Raw genomic sequence first — 14,603 nt, forward strand, 5'->3', positions numbered from 1 at the left:
GACCCTGTCTCAAAACAAAGCAAAACAAAACAAAAAAATGTCTAGACGTTAGTAATTATTCTTTGTGATACATGGAAGAGAGGTCTTCATGTTTTTCTATCTATGAACTAGGGGCCACCATCATCAGAATCACTTGGGCTGCCTATTAAAAATACTAATTACTAGGCCCTACTTCTGATAGAATGAATCAGAATCTCTGAAGTATGGCCCCTGGGTTCTGCACTTTCAGTGGCATTCCTGGCATGTTAAAATATTGATGCACATTATAGTTTAAGAATTACTGTTTTAGTGCTGGCCTGGTCAGTATTATTTTGGGAGCTCTTCCCCTGAGGAGGGCCTATGGGTCTTAGCAGTACAGTAGATCCAAAGCCAAATTATCTGAGTCACCAAACATTTAATGGCAACTTAAGATCACTAAAAGGTCCCGTATTTTTATTTATCTCGGTCTTGACGGTCTGAATTACTGTGGTCTCCATGTAAAATATGAGGTAGTTGGTGAGAGTTGGCTTACAGTAGGCCTAACAGGTCATCCCTCAGAACAAACAGTTTGAGCAGTAGGAGATTCTTCCCTACTCCTGACTTTTCAGTCTTGGGAAATTTGCACTCATTTCTCATAGGATTGTATTTTTCAAGTTAGTGTCTATTTAGACTTTGATCCAGTAACTCTATCTCCAGCAGTTTGCCATATAGCAGCATTTCGAATAATTTGTGGAGGAACTCTCAAACTTTTTTCAAATGTATATATATATGTATATATATACTTTTTTTTTTTTTTTTTTTTTTTTTTTTTATGGAGTCTCACTCCATTACCCAGGCTGGAGTGCAGTTGTGCAATCTCAGCTCACTGTGGCGACCTCCTCCACCTCCTGGGTTCAAGCAATTCTCCCTCCTTAGCCTCCCAGGTAGCTAAGATTACAGGCATCTGCCACCATGCCTGGCTAATTTTTGTACCTTTTGTAGAGATGGGATTTTGCCATGTTGACCAGGCTGGTCTCAAACCCCTGGCCTCAAGTGATCAGCCCACCTCGGCCTCCCAAAGTGCTAGGATTACTGAGCCACTATGCCTGGCTAGATTTTTGAATTTTGTGAATCCCTATGGGAATTTTTCTTTTTGGTCATTTGGTTAAATTGTTTGCATTACATATGGGAGAAATAATTTGAAGAAAAAGCATTTTATTTTGATGAGTATATTATTAAACCATATATTATAAAGTTGAATACCTTTAAGATATTACTGGTACATAAAGACAAACTTAATTTGTTAAGTTAATAAGATAAATGCAGTGTTCAATTGTGTAATAAAAACCATACTTTACAAATTCTAAAGTACATGGACTTTAAGGACTGCGTATATAGCTTAAAGTTTAATATTTAATTTACGTATAAAAAAATGTGAGAGAGAGGGGTTGCTTCCCTGACCTGATATTTTGAGAAACTTGTATTCTGCTCTTTTTAAAAAATCAACTTGTTTTTGTTTTATAATGTTTGAGCTTTGTTTTCAAAGGAAGATCTAAATAAGGAGGTTTCAGGCTGCTATTTATAAACACTTAGGTGCAATTTAGTCCCTCAACCTCCCCCCCCACCAAAAAAAACCAAAATCAACTAAATTTCTAATTATCACTGTTTCCTTTTTTTAACCCGGGCATTTCAAGTACTAGAAACATTTTGATAAGACATTCATACATATACATATACACATACACATACATATACATACATTTCTATTAGAATAATGCAACTTATAAATGTAAAAATTATCTTGAGATAAAATTTACTGTTTTAATAATTTTATTAATTTGCTGTATTGCAGTGTTCTGTATGCTTTTTGTCTTTAACCAACAATCCATTATGAGTGCAATTTAAATAATCTGTGACTGAGAAAAACCATTTGAATCTATATAGTCAAAAATAATCAGGGTAACTGCTGCAATTGAACTGGATGATAAGGGCCTTAAGTGGCTAAGTCATGAACCAATTCATCTACTCACTTAGAAACTAAAATGGAAGCCCTCAAATTGTCCTATTTTAAAGAAAATGTTTTCTGTTTGGTTATGAGTTTTTTTGGTTTTCGGGGTTTTTTTGTTGTTTTTTTGGGTTTTTTTTTTTTTTTTTTTTTTTTTGAGATGGAGTCTCACTCTGTCGCCCAGGCTGGAGTGCAGTGGCGTGATCTAGGCTCACTGCAACCTCCACCTCCTGGGTTCGTATGATTCTCCTGCCTCAGCCTCCCTAGTAGCTGGGACTACAGGCATGAGCCACTGTACCTGGTCTGGTTATGAGTTTGAAATACAGAAATTGAAACGGGGACTTATTGTTGCCTTTAATAAGTTGCTATTGGAACAACTCCTGCATAAACAAATGCCATCATATAGACATACTTTTGAGGTAGGTACTAGGATATTTATTGCCACTTTATAATGATCACACAAAAAATAAAGAAATAAAACAATAGGCCAGGCATGGTGGCTCATGCCTGTAATCCTAGCACTTTGGGAGCCTGAGGTGAGTGGATGACTTGAAGTCAGGAGTTCGAGACCAGCCTGGCCAACATAGAGAAACCCTGTCTCTACTAAAAATACAAAAATTAGCTGGGTGTGGTGGTGCATACCAATAATCCCAGCTACTTAGGAGACAGAGGCAAGAGAATCACTTGAACCCAAGAGGCGGAGGTTGCAGTGAGCCGAGATCACACCACTGTACTCCAGCCTGGGTGACAGAGCAAGACTCTGTCTCAAAATACATATATATATATATACATACATACATACATACATACATACATACAAACAATAATAAAGGTAGAAAAGGAAAAACGGGCAACAGTCTAAATGTCCCTCAGTAGGGGACTAATATTTAATGGTGCAGTGGACCTTACAGTGGAAAAGTGCAATTGTATACATCAACATGGAGAACAACTTCAAAACAGTATATATAATATGAAACTGGTTTTATATGAAATAAGTGTGTGTGTCCCATCTGGACAGATACACACCACATTACTAATCATGGCTATTTCGGGGATTGGGAGTTGAGATGGAGAAGGGTTGGATAATTGGGGGAGTTTTTTTTAATGTCATACACTTATAAATTGTGATGCGGTATGTTTGGTAATAATTTCTTTTTAACCATGAACATGTATACAATTATTTAAAAACCACCGTAGCACAAAACAAGACCACCAAATTCAAGTGTCACTCCTTTTGGAAGCAGTTATGTCTTCTCTTTAACAGTTTTTGATTATTTAGATAATAGTACCTTTCATACCCTATTGAAATAGTTAATATTATGTGAGCTCCTTAAAGTCAGGCAGTGTATTGTTACCTCTTTATTTCCAGGGCCTAGCCAGTGTCTCAATAGGAGGTACTTAATTGCATGAAGGAAGAAGGTATGGGTACAATATATATAAGATATATGTTATTAATAAGCCTACTAATATTTAAAGCAGTTAAAACATTCTTTTATTTTTCTTTTTTTTTTACGGAGTTTTGCTCTTATTGCCCAGGCTGGAGTGCAGTGGAACAATCTCAGCTCACTGCACTCCGCCTCCCGGGTTCAAGTGATTCTCCTGCCTCAGCTTCCTGAGTAGCTGGGATTATAGGCATGTGCCACCTCACCTGGCTAATTTTTTGTATTTTTACTAGAGACAGGGTTTCAGTGTGTTAGCTAGGATGGTCTCAATCTCCCGACCTCAGGTGATCTTCCTGCCTCGGTCTCCCAAAGTGCTGGGATTACAGGCATAAGCCACTGCGCCCAGCCCTAGTTTAAAAAATTTTTATGTTCTAAGGCCGTCTCAACAAGTTAACTTTTGCCAGATTAAACATTATTTTTCTATTCCTTATTTCTGTTTGAATTTGAGTCTTAGGATTAACCCATCTTAATTTATAGTTACCTCCCTGAAACATTAGAGATTACAGAATTATGACTACATTAGAACCATATTGAGTTAACACAGTTGCTTGCTTTTTGAGACAGTCTCACTCTGTTGCCCAGTCTGGAGTGCAGCGGTGCAGTCATGGCTCACTGCAGCCTCAACCTCCTGGGCTCAAGTGATGCTCCTCTCTCAGCTTCCTGAGTAGATGGGACTACATGTGCATGCAGCTCTACACCCTGCCCTGCTAATTTTTTTATTTTTATTATTATTATTTTTTGAGACAGAGTTTTACTCTGTTGCCCAGACTGGAGTGCAGTGGCACGATCTCAGCTCACTGCAACCCCTGCCTCCTGAGTTCAAGCTATTCTCCTGCCTCAGCCTGCTCAGTAGCTGGGATTGTAGGCACACGCCACCAAGCCCGGCTAATTTTTGTATTTTTAGTAGAGATGGGGTTTCGCTGTGTTGGCCAGGCTGGTCTCAAACTCCTGACCTCAAGCGATCCACCCACCTTGGCCTCCCAAAGTTCTGGGATTACAGACGTGAGCCACCGCGCCCAGCCTGTCCTGCTAATTTTTTATATTTTTTGTAGAAACAAGGTTTTGCCACGTTGCCCAGGCTGATCTCAAACTCTTGGGTCCAAGTGATCCGCCTGTTTCAGCCTCCCAAAGTGTTAGGATTATAGGCATGAGCTATGAGCTACCACATCCAGCCTGAAATATCTTCTTAATACCCGGTCTGCATGAATCACTACAGCATTGGTTGATAAATCCAGCAGTTTGGGTTTCTGTATGGAGAACAGTTTCATCTCTACCTCCTTGCCTTTGCCTTTTCTTTAGGATTCTGATAATCCTGACCTTCGAGACCGGGGTTATATTTATTGGCGCCTTCTCTCAACTGACCCTGTCACGGCTAAAGAAGTAGTCTTGTCTGAGAAGCCACTGATCTCTGAGGAGACGGACCTTATTGAGCCAACTCTGCTAGATGAGCTAATCTGCCACATTGGTTCTTTGGCCTCTGTGTATCATAAGCCTCCCAATGCTTTTGTGGAAGGAAGTCATGGAATTCATCGTAAACACTTGCCAATTCATCATGGGAGGTAAGAAGGTGTGAACTGTCTTTGAGTGAGAAATGACTGTTTAGACAGAGTTGGTCTTCTTTATGCTTTTATAGTCTGGAAAAGAACTTGCTGTACATTTTTGCAAACCTGCTACTGTACAACCCCAGGGAGCTCCAACTGAATACCAGTGACCACATATACAATGGGTGAAAGACTCCTCTGTGTTCCAATCTAGGAGTACATTATGGCTTTAGAAAATTGTGGTGAAGACCTTCTAAATTGATGAAGTCTGAAAGTTGCTTAAGTCTGCGGTAATATGGCCGGGCGCGGTGGCTCAAGCCTGTAATCCCAGCACTTTGGGAGGCCGAGACGGGCGGATCACGAGGTCAGGAGATCGAGACCATCCTGGCTAACACGGTGAAACCCCATCTCTACTAAAAAATGCAAAAACCTAGCCGGGCGAGGTGGCGGGCGCCTGTAGTCCCAGCTACTCGGGAGGCTGAGGCAGGAGAATGGTGTGAACCCGGGAGGCGGAGCTTGCAGTGAGCTGAGATCCGCCCACTGTAGTCCAGCCTGGGTGACAGAGCAAGACTCCGTCTCAAAAAAAAAAAAAAAAAAGTCTGCGGTAAGAAGAGAATAGAAATAATCCCATAGTTGAAAACTTGGAAAAAAGCCTGTGTATACATTTAGTCATCTTGACCCTTTACTGTAGCTTTTGTTGAGCCTTATGGAAAGTTAGTAGGTACAACTTAAGCTGTAAAACTGTTAATGAAATAATATTTCAGTATTGTTTTATTTTAAAAAAAGGCCTGACTTCTGTGTGGACTTAGTTTTTCAGTTACCTGTACCTTTTTAAATTGGCCATATCAACAAGGAAATTGATATGAACAGGCTCTTGGGTAACATGGAGCTCTTACTTTGTAGCTGTCCTAAAGTTCTAATTAGGGAGAAGAAACACTCTAATAAACTCTTATAATGGGTATCTCAGAATCTTTTCAGAATCTGATTCCTTCATCAATCATAATAGACTTTGATCAAAGTAGGATTTCCTTCCAGAGTAGTTAGAATAATTGGGCTTTTATTAATGAGTGTCTTGTTCCATTGTCTAATGTATATTATTGTTTAAGTGGTTTTTGTGAATGGCCAAAGTGTAGTATTTATTGCTTTACAAATTGGTGTGGTCAGCATTTTGGGCTCTATGTAAATAGACTGTGGATACAGACAAATGAAAAAGAAACAGCAGCATCCAAGGAGATTATTAATCTTTCATGATTGAGTTGAATCTTTGGTTTTACAGCAGGTGCTATAATTTTAATCCAGAGGAGATGTGAGCTTCATAAGGATTAGTCCTTATAGTAAGTTAGGGTGTTTCTCCTTGTAGGCAAGCATGTTTAACATTCTATAGATGAGACTATTTAACTTCTAAGAATTTCTCCCAGTCTGTGCTTCAAGTTTCGATGTAGATACGGATTTTCTGTTGTAACTTCCCTCTGTAACTGTGTTTGTATCTAGCCTCCTGATAACTTTTAACCCTCACATGGAAGTGGGAAAATGAATCAACAAACAAAAACAACCCTTTCTTAAACGCAGGGAGAGAGCCAACATTAAGTTATCTAAAAAGAAAGTGTCTTACATAAGGCCTTTATCTGATTAATAGCCTTTAGGTTCTTATCTTCACAATTTCTTTTGTGGTTCCTTTTTGGATAATCTCCTTTTTGTCCATTTGTGCATGTTTTGTGTTTTTAAAGCAAATACAAGGAAAATCTGTTTTGATATAAATGGGGATGATACGTTGCTGCAAATGACATGTCTGTAATAGTATTGACATTACCTAGCTCTGTTCTGCAATGTAAGATTAATAAGTGATACACCTCTCGTAGGAAACAAAGCAACACTTTGAAGCCTTATTCTGCATCTTCTAGAGGTTTAAAAATGCTCACTTCACTAGGTCTTTTAAAATCACCTGGGAAAGAGAGGAGTGATTTTTACTTGGATATTGCTTACTATGCTTATACTTGTCAGCTGCTTTATAGGGGTGAAGTAGTAAATAGTTGTCTAATTTGGAAAAATCTCACCTTTAAAAAATACTGCTTTGATGACAGTTATGCAGTTATTTCTCTTGAAATTGGAAATGTCTTTATATTAATTTTCTTATATTTTCCATTGAGAAAGGATGTATAATAATGATGTATCATATTCTTGTAGAATCTGTAAGATCATGTAAATCTTTTCATTGAACTCACTTCTCATATTATTCATTCCTTTCCATTAGAGTGAAGAAAAATATGTGCAGAATACCTATTCTACCTTCTTTTTAGATATACTGATAGAACCATGTGTTCTGTCACATTTTCTAAATGATATATGTCAGAAGATGACAGAATTTCATGTGTAGAGAATATGAAAGATTTTATGTATTTCTTGCCAGGTGTATGAAATCATTTCCCCTTTTTATTTCTTTCTTAAAGCCTTTTCATCATGACTTCCTGGACACTTTTTCCTTGTAAATCAGCTTTCCTAGATTGTATTTCTGTCATTAATCTTTGCAGTTCCATGTTTATTCTCTTCTCTGGTTACTGATCTTGGTTGTATCAAAAGGTTCAATCTGAACCTTTTCTTTCTGTGTTTCTCTACATATTCCCTTAGGGAAATTACCCACTAACCACTAATATATTACAGAGCTCTACCAGTTAGACCATGTTTTCAGTTGATTCTTGCTCTAATAAAACCTTATGCTTCCATGATATTGTTACCATTTTATTGATGAGGAAATTTTGTCTCACAGAGGTTGTTGCTTGCCAGAAATTATGCAGCTAGTAATTACTGGAGCCAACACTTAATCCCCTGCTTTTACCACCACCACCCTACACTGCCCCCCACCCTCATGTTTTCTTTTTCTTTTTTTTTTTTTTTTGATACGGAGTCTCACTCTGTCGCCCAAACTGGAGTGCAGTGGCCGGATCTCAGATCACTGCAAGCTCCGCTTTTCAGGTTCACGCCATTCTCCTGCCTCAGCCTCCCAAGTAGCTGGGACTATAGGCGCCCGCCACCTCGCCCGGCTAGTTTTTTGTATTTTTTAGTAGAGACGGGGTTTCACCGGGTTAGCCAGGATGGTCTCGATCTCCTGACCTTGTGATCCGCCTGGCTCGGCCTCCCAAAGTGCTGGGATTACAGGCTTGAGCCACCGCACCCGGCCACACCCTCGTGTTTTCACCTGAGATGTGTATGTGAATTTCTAACCAAGCTTACTTCTCTGACTGCCAGTCCTTTGGTTTTGTTGTTTTTGTTTGTTTGTTTGTCTGTTTTGTTTTGTTTTTGAGATGGACTGTCACTCTATAGCCCAGGCTGGAGTACAGTGGCTCAATCTTGGCTCACTGCAACCTCTGCCTCCTGGGTTCAAGAGATTCTCCTGCTACAGCCTTCTGAGTAGCTGTGACTACAGACGTGTGCCACCACATCCAGCTAATTTTTTTGTGCTTTTAGTAGAGTTGGAGTTTCACCATGTTGTCCAGGCTGGTCTCGAACTCTTGACCTCAGTAATCCACCTGCCTTGGCCTCCCAAAGTGCCAGGATTGCAGACGTGAACTGCCGTGCCCGGCTGGAATATGAACAGGTTCTGAATGACCCAGCCCAGTGCTCTACCCTGAGACTCTGGGCGTGAGCCACCATTCCCAGCCCAGTCCCTTGTTTCTGTCAGGCTTCTCTACTTGTTTTCCTTACTTATTTTATCAGAATTGAGAACTGCGCATAAAAGTTTTCCTGTCATCCTTCTAGATTCCCCTGTGATTATTAGAAGTGTAACTAATCTTTTACTTCTTAGTTTTTGTTTGTGTCAAAGCTTACCTAGGCTTTTTAAAAAGAAAACATTTGTTTATTAATTAAATTGTTACAGTGTTGTTTTACTTTTTTTTTTTTTTTTTTTTTTTTTTTTGAGATGTAGTCTCGCTCTGTCTCCCAGGCTGGAGTGCAGTGGCATGACCTTGGCTCACTGCAAGCTCAACCTCCTGGGTTCAAGTGATTCTTGTGCCTCAGCCTCCTGAGTAGCTGGGACCACAGGTGCCTGCCACCACTCCCGGCTAATTTTTAATTTTTTTGTATTTTTAGTAGAGACTGGGTTTCACCATGTTGGTCAGGCTGGTCTCGAACTCCTGACCTCAGGTGATCTGCCCACCTTGGCCTCCCAAAGTGCTAGGATTACAGGTGTGAGCCACCATGCCTGGCTGTTTTTTTGTTTGTTTGTTTTTTGTTTTTTATCATATAAATCTTAAAATATACAAGATAGAGTGGTATAACAAACTTGGATATACCTATCACTCAGTTTCAGCAGTTATCAGTATCTTGCCAATGTTATTTCATTTATTGCCCCTACAGTTGTTTTTGAGATGGCTCAAATATTTTGCATCCAATCCCAGACCTCGTTATCTTTTCACCTATAAGTACTGTACTTGGTATCTTTAACAGATAAAGACTTGAAATTACAATGTTTTCAAGCCTAACAAAATTGGACATAATGACTTAATATCATCCAATAAGCAGGCTAACCTACTTTCAGATTTTCTCAGTTGCCATTCTCTAGTCTCGTTTAGAGTTTATGTAAGATTGGTCTTACTTTTTCCTTAAATGTTTGGAGGAATTCACAGTGAAGTCGTCTGAGCCTGGAATTTTCTTGTTGGGAATTTTACTTTTTAAATTGACATCTAATTTATAATAACCTTAGCATTAAGGTTATTGCCTGACCTTTGCCTGGTCAGGATACCATGGCCGTTGAACATATGTCACTGGGCAGGCAGTGCCTCTAATACTGGTAATGCTAGAGGTGATGTTTTTGGTAAACAAGCTGGGTACTTTTTGTAATCTTTCCTTAGAGCATACCTGTGTCAGATTAACAGTATAAATAATAGGGTGCTTATTATATTGTTTATTAATGTTAGGCTGTCAGTGGATTATTCTGGTCTGATGCAAGCTTATGCAGTGGAGAATATCTTCATGTTACTTATATTAACATTATTGCTTCTATTAAGTAATAGATTAGTCCAATCTGTTAGTAATAGATTAGTTCACTAATCTTAGCATTTAGTGTTCAATGAATTTTTACATATGTATACACTCATATAATCACTACCCTGATCAGATATAGAATATTTTCAGCACCCTAGAAGGTTCCTCGTGTTCCTTTACTGTCAGTGTGCACACTCCAGAGATTACCACTGTTCTGATTTTTATCGCTATAGATTCATTTTGTCTCTGCCTGAGTGTGGTATAAATGGAACCTACAGTTTTTACTCTTCTATGTCCTGTGTCTTTTGCTCTACATAATATGAGGTTAATCTGTGTTTTTAGTAGTTTGCTCCTTTTTATTGGTGTGTAGTATTCCATTCCATGAATATACTATTTATGTCTTCTGTTGCACCTTTGGGTTATTTCTAGTTTGTGGCTGCTATGAATATTCTTGTATATGTCTTTTGGTAGACTTATATATGTATTTATCTCGGGCATATACCTAGGAGTAGAATTGCTGGATCGTAGAATAGGTTTCTATTTAGCTGTAGGAGACACACACTGCCAATTTTCCAAAGTAGTTGTACCAATGTATACTCCTTCTAGCACTGTATGAGTTCCAGGTGATCTACATTGTCAGCACTGCTTGGTATTATTGATCTTTTTAGTTTTAGCCATTCTGGTGAGTGTATAGTGGTGTCTTGTTATAGTTTTAATTTGCATTTTCCTGATGAGTAAAGTTGCTAAGCACATTTTCATGTTACTGTATCCTCTTTTGCGACTTGCCTGTTTTTAATGATTTGTCTTTTTCTTAATGATCTGTAGGAATTTCTTATATAATTTGGATGCAAGTCCTTTATTAGGTATATGTGTTGTGAATATCTTCTCTCAGTTTGTAGAGAATATCTTTTCCCAATTTCTTAATGGTGTCATTGGAAGACATGTTCTTAATTTTAATGAAGTCCAGTTTATTACTTTTTTTCTTTTGTGGCTACTGCTTTTTGTTGAAACCATTATCTCCTGCAAGCTTATAAGATGCTACTCTAGGTTTTCAACTGGGTTTTACCTTTCACATTTATGTCTGATTTATCTCAATTTTTGTTTACCTTGTGAATTATAGGGAGCCGAGGTTCATTTTTCCCCCACATAACTGTGCAGTTAACCCAGCACCATTTATTGAAAAGATCATCATTTTTCCTACCTAGTCCTTTTAAAATGTCTTGGAACTCACCACTTTCTTTTTATTTTTATAGCTTGTTGAGCTTTTTTTATTTCATACATAGTTGATAACAATAGCAGTTTAGATTACTGTTAGCTGATCTTCCTGTCCATTCTCCTAATTTCAGTTCATTATACACACAGGTGCTAGAATAATGTTCCTCTAATGTTATTTTTAGTTTCTGTTCTTTGTTCAAGAAATAAAAGTGATTCTTCATTTCTTTTATAAAAAAATCAGCTCTCTAGACTAGTTTTCAAAGTTTTATTTTCCTTATTCTCTCTTCCCCCAATTTTACCAATCCCAAACTCTGCTCCTGCCAATACAATTTTTTTACCACCCCTAAAGTCAAATTGTTCATTTCTGTGCCTTTGTACAAACCTTCTCTTCCTCTTTGGAGGTTTCTCTCTGATAGTTCCTCATAAAACCATTCCGAGAAGCTTTTTTTTGTTGTGTTACTCGTATGCTATCAATTACGCAGACACACAGTACATGTTTCTGCTGTTACGCAGTAAACTTGCTTTTTAGTCATTTTGTAAGTGCTGATTTTTTTTGTTGGTATGTAAGCCATTGAGGGCAGGAACCATATATTTTACAGTTTCTACAGAGAACCATAGAATTCTCTTTACAGTGTTCCCTCATAGATGTTTAATTAAAATCGACCAATTATATTATATAACTGACAAGGTTTACATCATATAATTTATTTTCATTTTAGCAACTGTATTTGATAAAAATAAGAATTGCTATTATCTCTTCATGAGCATAAACAAATGGTTATAAAATCAGAGGGTTTTTTTCCCCCCTTGTATTTGATAGTTATATATAGCTATATGTTTAACTACTGTTGCCATATTATGTCCTAGGTGAAACTGACTTTTCTCTTTTCTCCATTTTATGTGTATGTGATTTTAGCACTGATGCAGGTGACAGCCCTGTTGGCACTACCACTGCAACGAATCTGGAACAGCCTCAGGTTATCCCCTCTCAAGGTGATCTTCTAGGGGATCTTTTAAACCTTGACCTCGGTCCCCCAGTCAATGTGCCACAGGTGTCCTCCATGCAGATGGGAGCGGTGGATCTCCTAGGAGGAGGACTAGATAGTCTGGTAAGCATCTTTCTTCCCTTGTTCTTTTGGTTATTTTTAGTTCTTGATATGCTAGAGAGTTTTAAATTATTCAGCTTTTTAGAACTAGATCTTTCCTTGATGAGCAGTAATGTCCTTTGATAAAGGACAGGATTCTTCGTCTTTAGTAAGGCAAAATTATAATTAATACTGTTCATCGTCGGTAATGGGGTATGTCTGCAGGTGTACGGGATTATTTCATTGTCCTGCCTCTAAATAGAACTTTTGACATTTAACCATCCTATTGTTCAGCAATTTTAACGTTTAGTATCTTTTCCAGAGTTTATTATTGTTCCTAGCTCTTAACTCTGGATAGCCCACATCAATTCTCCTTTTGACCTGAATGACATTAAAGTGACCTCACACAAATTATCCTATTTTGAGGCTTTCAAACTTTTGCCTTTTTTTTTTTTTTTTTAAGTAAAATGTACCTTTATTACAGTTGGAAAGGGCTGCTTGATTGGTTCTTTTTTTTCCTTCTTCCCCACCTACTCCATTCTATCATACTTCCAATTTAATTAGCTTCCAGGATTCTAATACTAAAAGGCTCCAAAATCCAGAATATCTGTGAACATTTGCCACCAATGGGAACCAAAATTATTTTTTGTTTCTGTACAAGATAAATGACTTTTAAGGGTGACCTTCAATCTATGAAGAGAAGGCCAGAAAAATAACAAGTCTATCACATGACTGCCTTAAACTGTGATGAAATTAGAGAGGCTTTTCTAGCAGACCCTTGCAAAAGAGATTTTTGTCAACCCAATGACTATAAAGATGCCCAACAACGATTTATTTACCAATATCATTGGAGGGCTGACATCTTAGATATGAAAATATATGTTCCCAGAGATGACATATACAAAACAACTATACTCTATGCTGCATATACTGACATCTTCTCTTCTACTTTATGGGCAGTTTTGTATCTGGGGTTTATACCAGCCATTAGAGGTTCATTTACTTTTTGGCTGGCAGAGAGTGTAAGGAAATAGGGTTATAGTCATATCTCTGTGGGTTGTGCATTTCATTAATGGAAAATCACTGCTTCTAGAATTTATACATTGACCAAGCTGTGAACTCCAGCTTATATTGACGTGAATGAGCACTTCTAGTGTCTTTCTTGGGCATATAAGCAAATACTTTTTATATTCATATCTTTAATGATTGAAACTGACCGATTATATAAACAGAATAGCTTCCTTATATGATGATTCTACTTACATTGCTGTCAAGCCTCCTTATAGACTCAGGAGAGTGACAAATATTTAAATATTCATGGAGGCTCCTAAGAATCCCTTATAAAATTAAAATAGCTCTTCCTTTCTGTTCACATATCAACCACAAGTTAAATATTGCATCCTCCTCAAGTTTATTGCATTCCCTGGTGGGGAAGCTTACTACATTGAACCTAAGAATGAGAAACAAACTAAGTTCAAGGAATAGAGGGGAGAAAGAGGCCCTGCCTTTAATGTTGCCAGACCAGAATCCTACTTGACCCACTATAAGCATAGAAAAAAAGAGACATGTTATTTTCATTTGACTTTGTATTAGCTCATGCCAACTCCCAAACCAATGGGTTTTGTCATCATATTTTACATAGCTGCCCAGTCATCTGTATTAGAGTTCCTGCAAGTATTGTATCAAAGGGAAAAGCTGTTAGAACCTGCTTGTAGTAGCCAAAGTTACACACAGGCCTATTTCCTTTTTTTTATATAAGGGATATTCTTTCAGGGATAGGAAAGTTGTTGTTTTTCTAATCGGATTTCTAAATATGCAACTTTTGCTACATAGGCCCAGTTATGTTTTTATGTAACTCTAAACTTTAGCTTTTCCTGACTTTGGGATTTAAAATGGTATCCTTGGTGTTATAGCCCAGAAATTGTTTACGGTGCATTTTTCTTCAGCTTATTCTGAGATTGAAAGATATCCCAGAAATCAAGATGAGAAGAAATTAAAGCCCTTATTTTTGCTTTGGATCCGTATGTGGTTAAATATATATTTACTCAGAGAATCAAGGTTCCTTTTTCGAGAACATCACAAGGAAGACCTAAATTTGGCTGTGTGGAAGATGAGTTTCTAAGGCAGCAGTGGACTTTTAAAATGCTTTTATTGTTCTTATGCAAATTATCTAAAGAGAAGATTAATCCTCAAAGTCATTTTTTGAATGCATCCTTGCCTTACAGAGTACTTCTCAAAATAAATTATATACCTGTGAATCTCCTAAAGATTTTGTATAAGAGAGGGTTTGTTTTGTATTGTTTAGTTTGTGGAAATGGGTTCTCACTATGTTGCATAGGCTCATCTTGAACTCCTGGGCCCAAGCAATCCCCCTGCCTTG

The 14,603-nt window shown here is 37.8% G+C and overlaps 1 protein-coding gene across 5 annotated transcripts in view; it reads left to right on the plus strand.

Annotated features, from left to right (window-relative positions):
* Positions 1-14,603, plus strand: part of AP2B1 (adaptor related protein complex 2 subunit beta 1) — a 140,024-nt gene that overhangs the window by 57,181 nt on the left and 68,240 nt on the right. For all 5 annotated transcript variants that reach the window (XM_023190821.3, XM_026447590.1, XM_023190825.3 and 2 more), the window contains exons 13-14: positions 4,705-4,964; positions 12,055-12,247. In XM_023190821.3, the coding sequence (XP_023046589.2) occupies positions 4,705-4,964; positions 12,055-12,247 (453 nt within the window). The remainder of the gene's footprint in view (positions 1-4,704; positions 4,965-12,054; positions 12,248-14,603) is intronic.

This window comes from Piliocolobus tephrosceles, chromosome 16 (assembly GCF_002776525.5).
Source record: "Piliocolobus tephrosceles isolate RC106 chromosome 16, ASM277652v3, whole genome shotgun sequence".
In the NCBI taxonomy this organism is placed as follows: Eukaryota; Metazoa; Chordata; class Mammalia; order Primates; family Cercopithecidae; genus Piliocolobus; species Piliocolobus tephrosceles.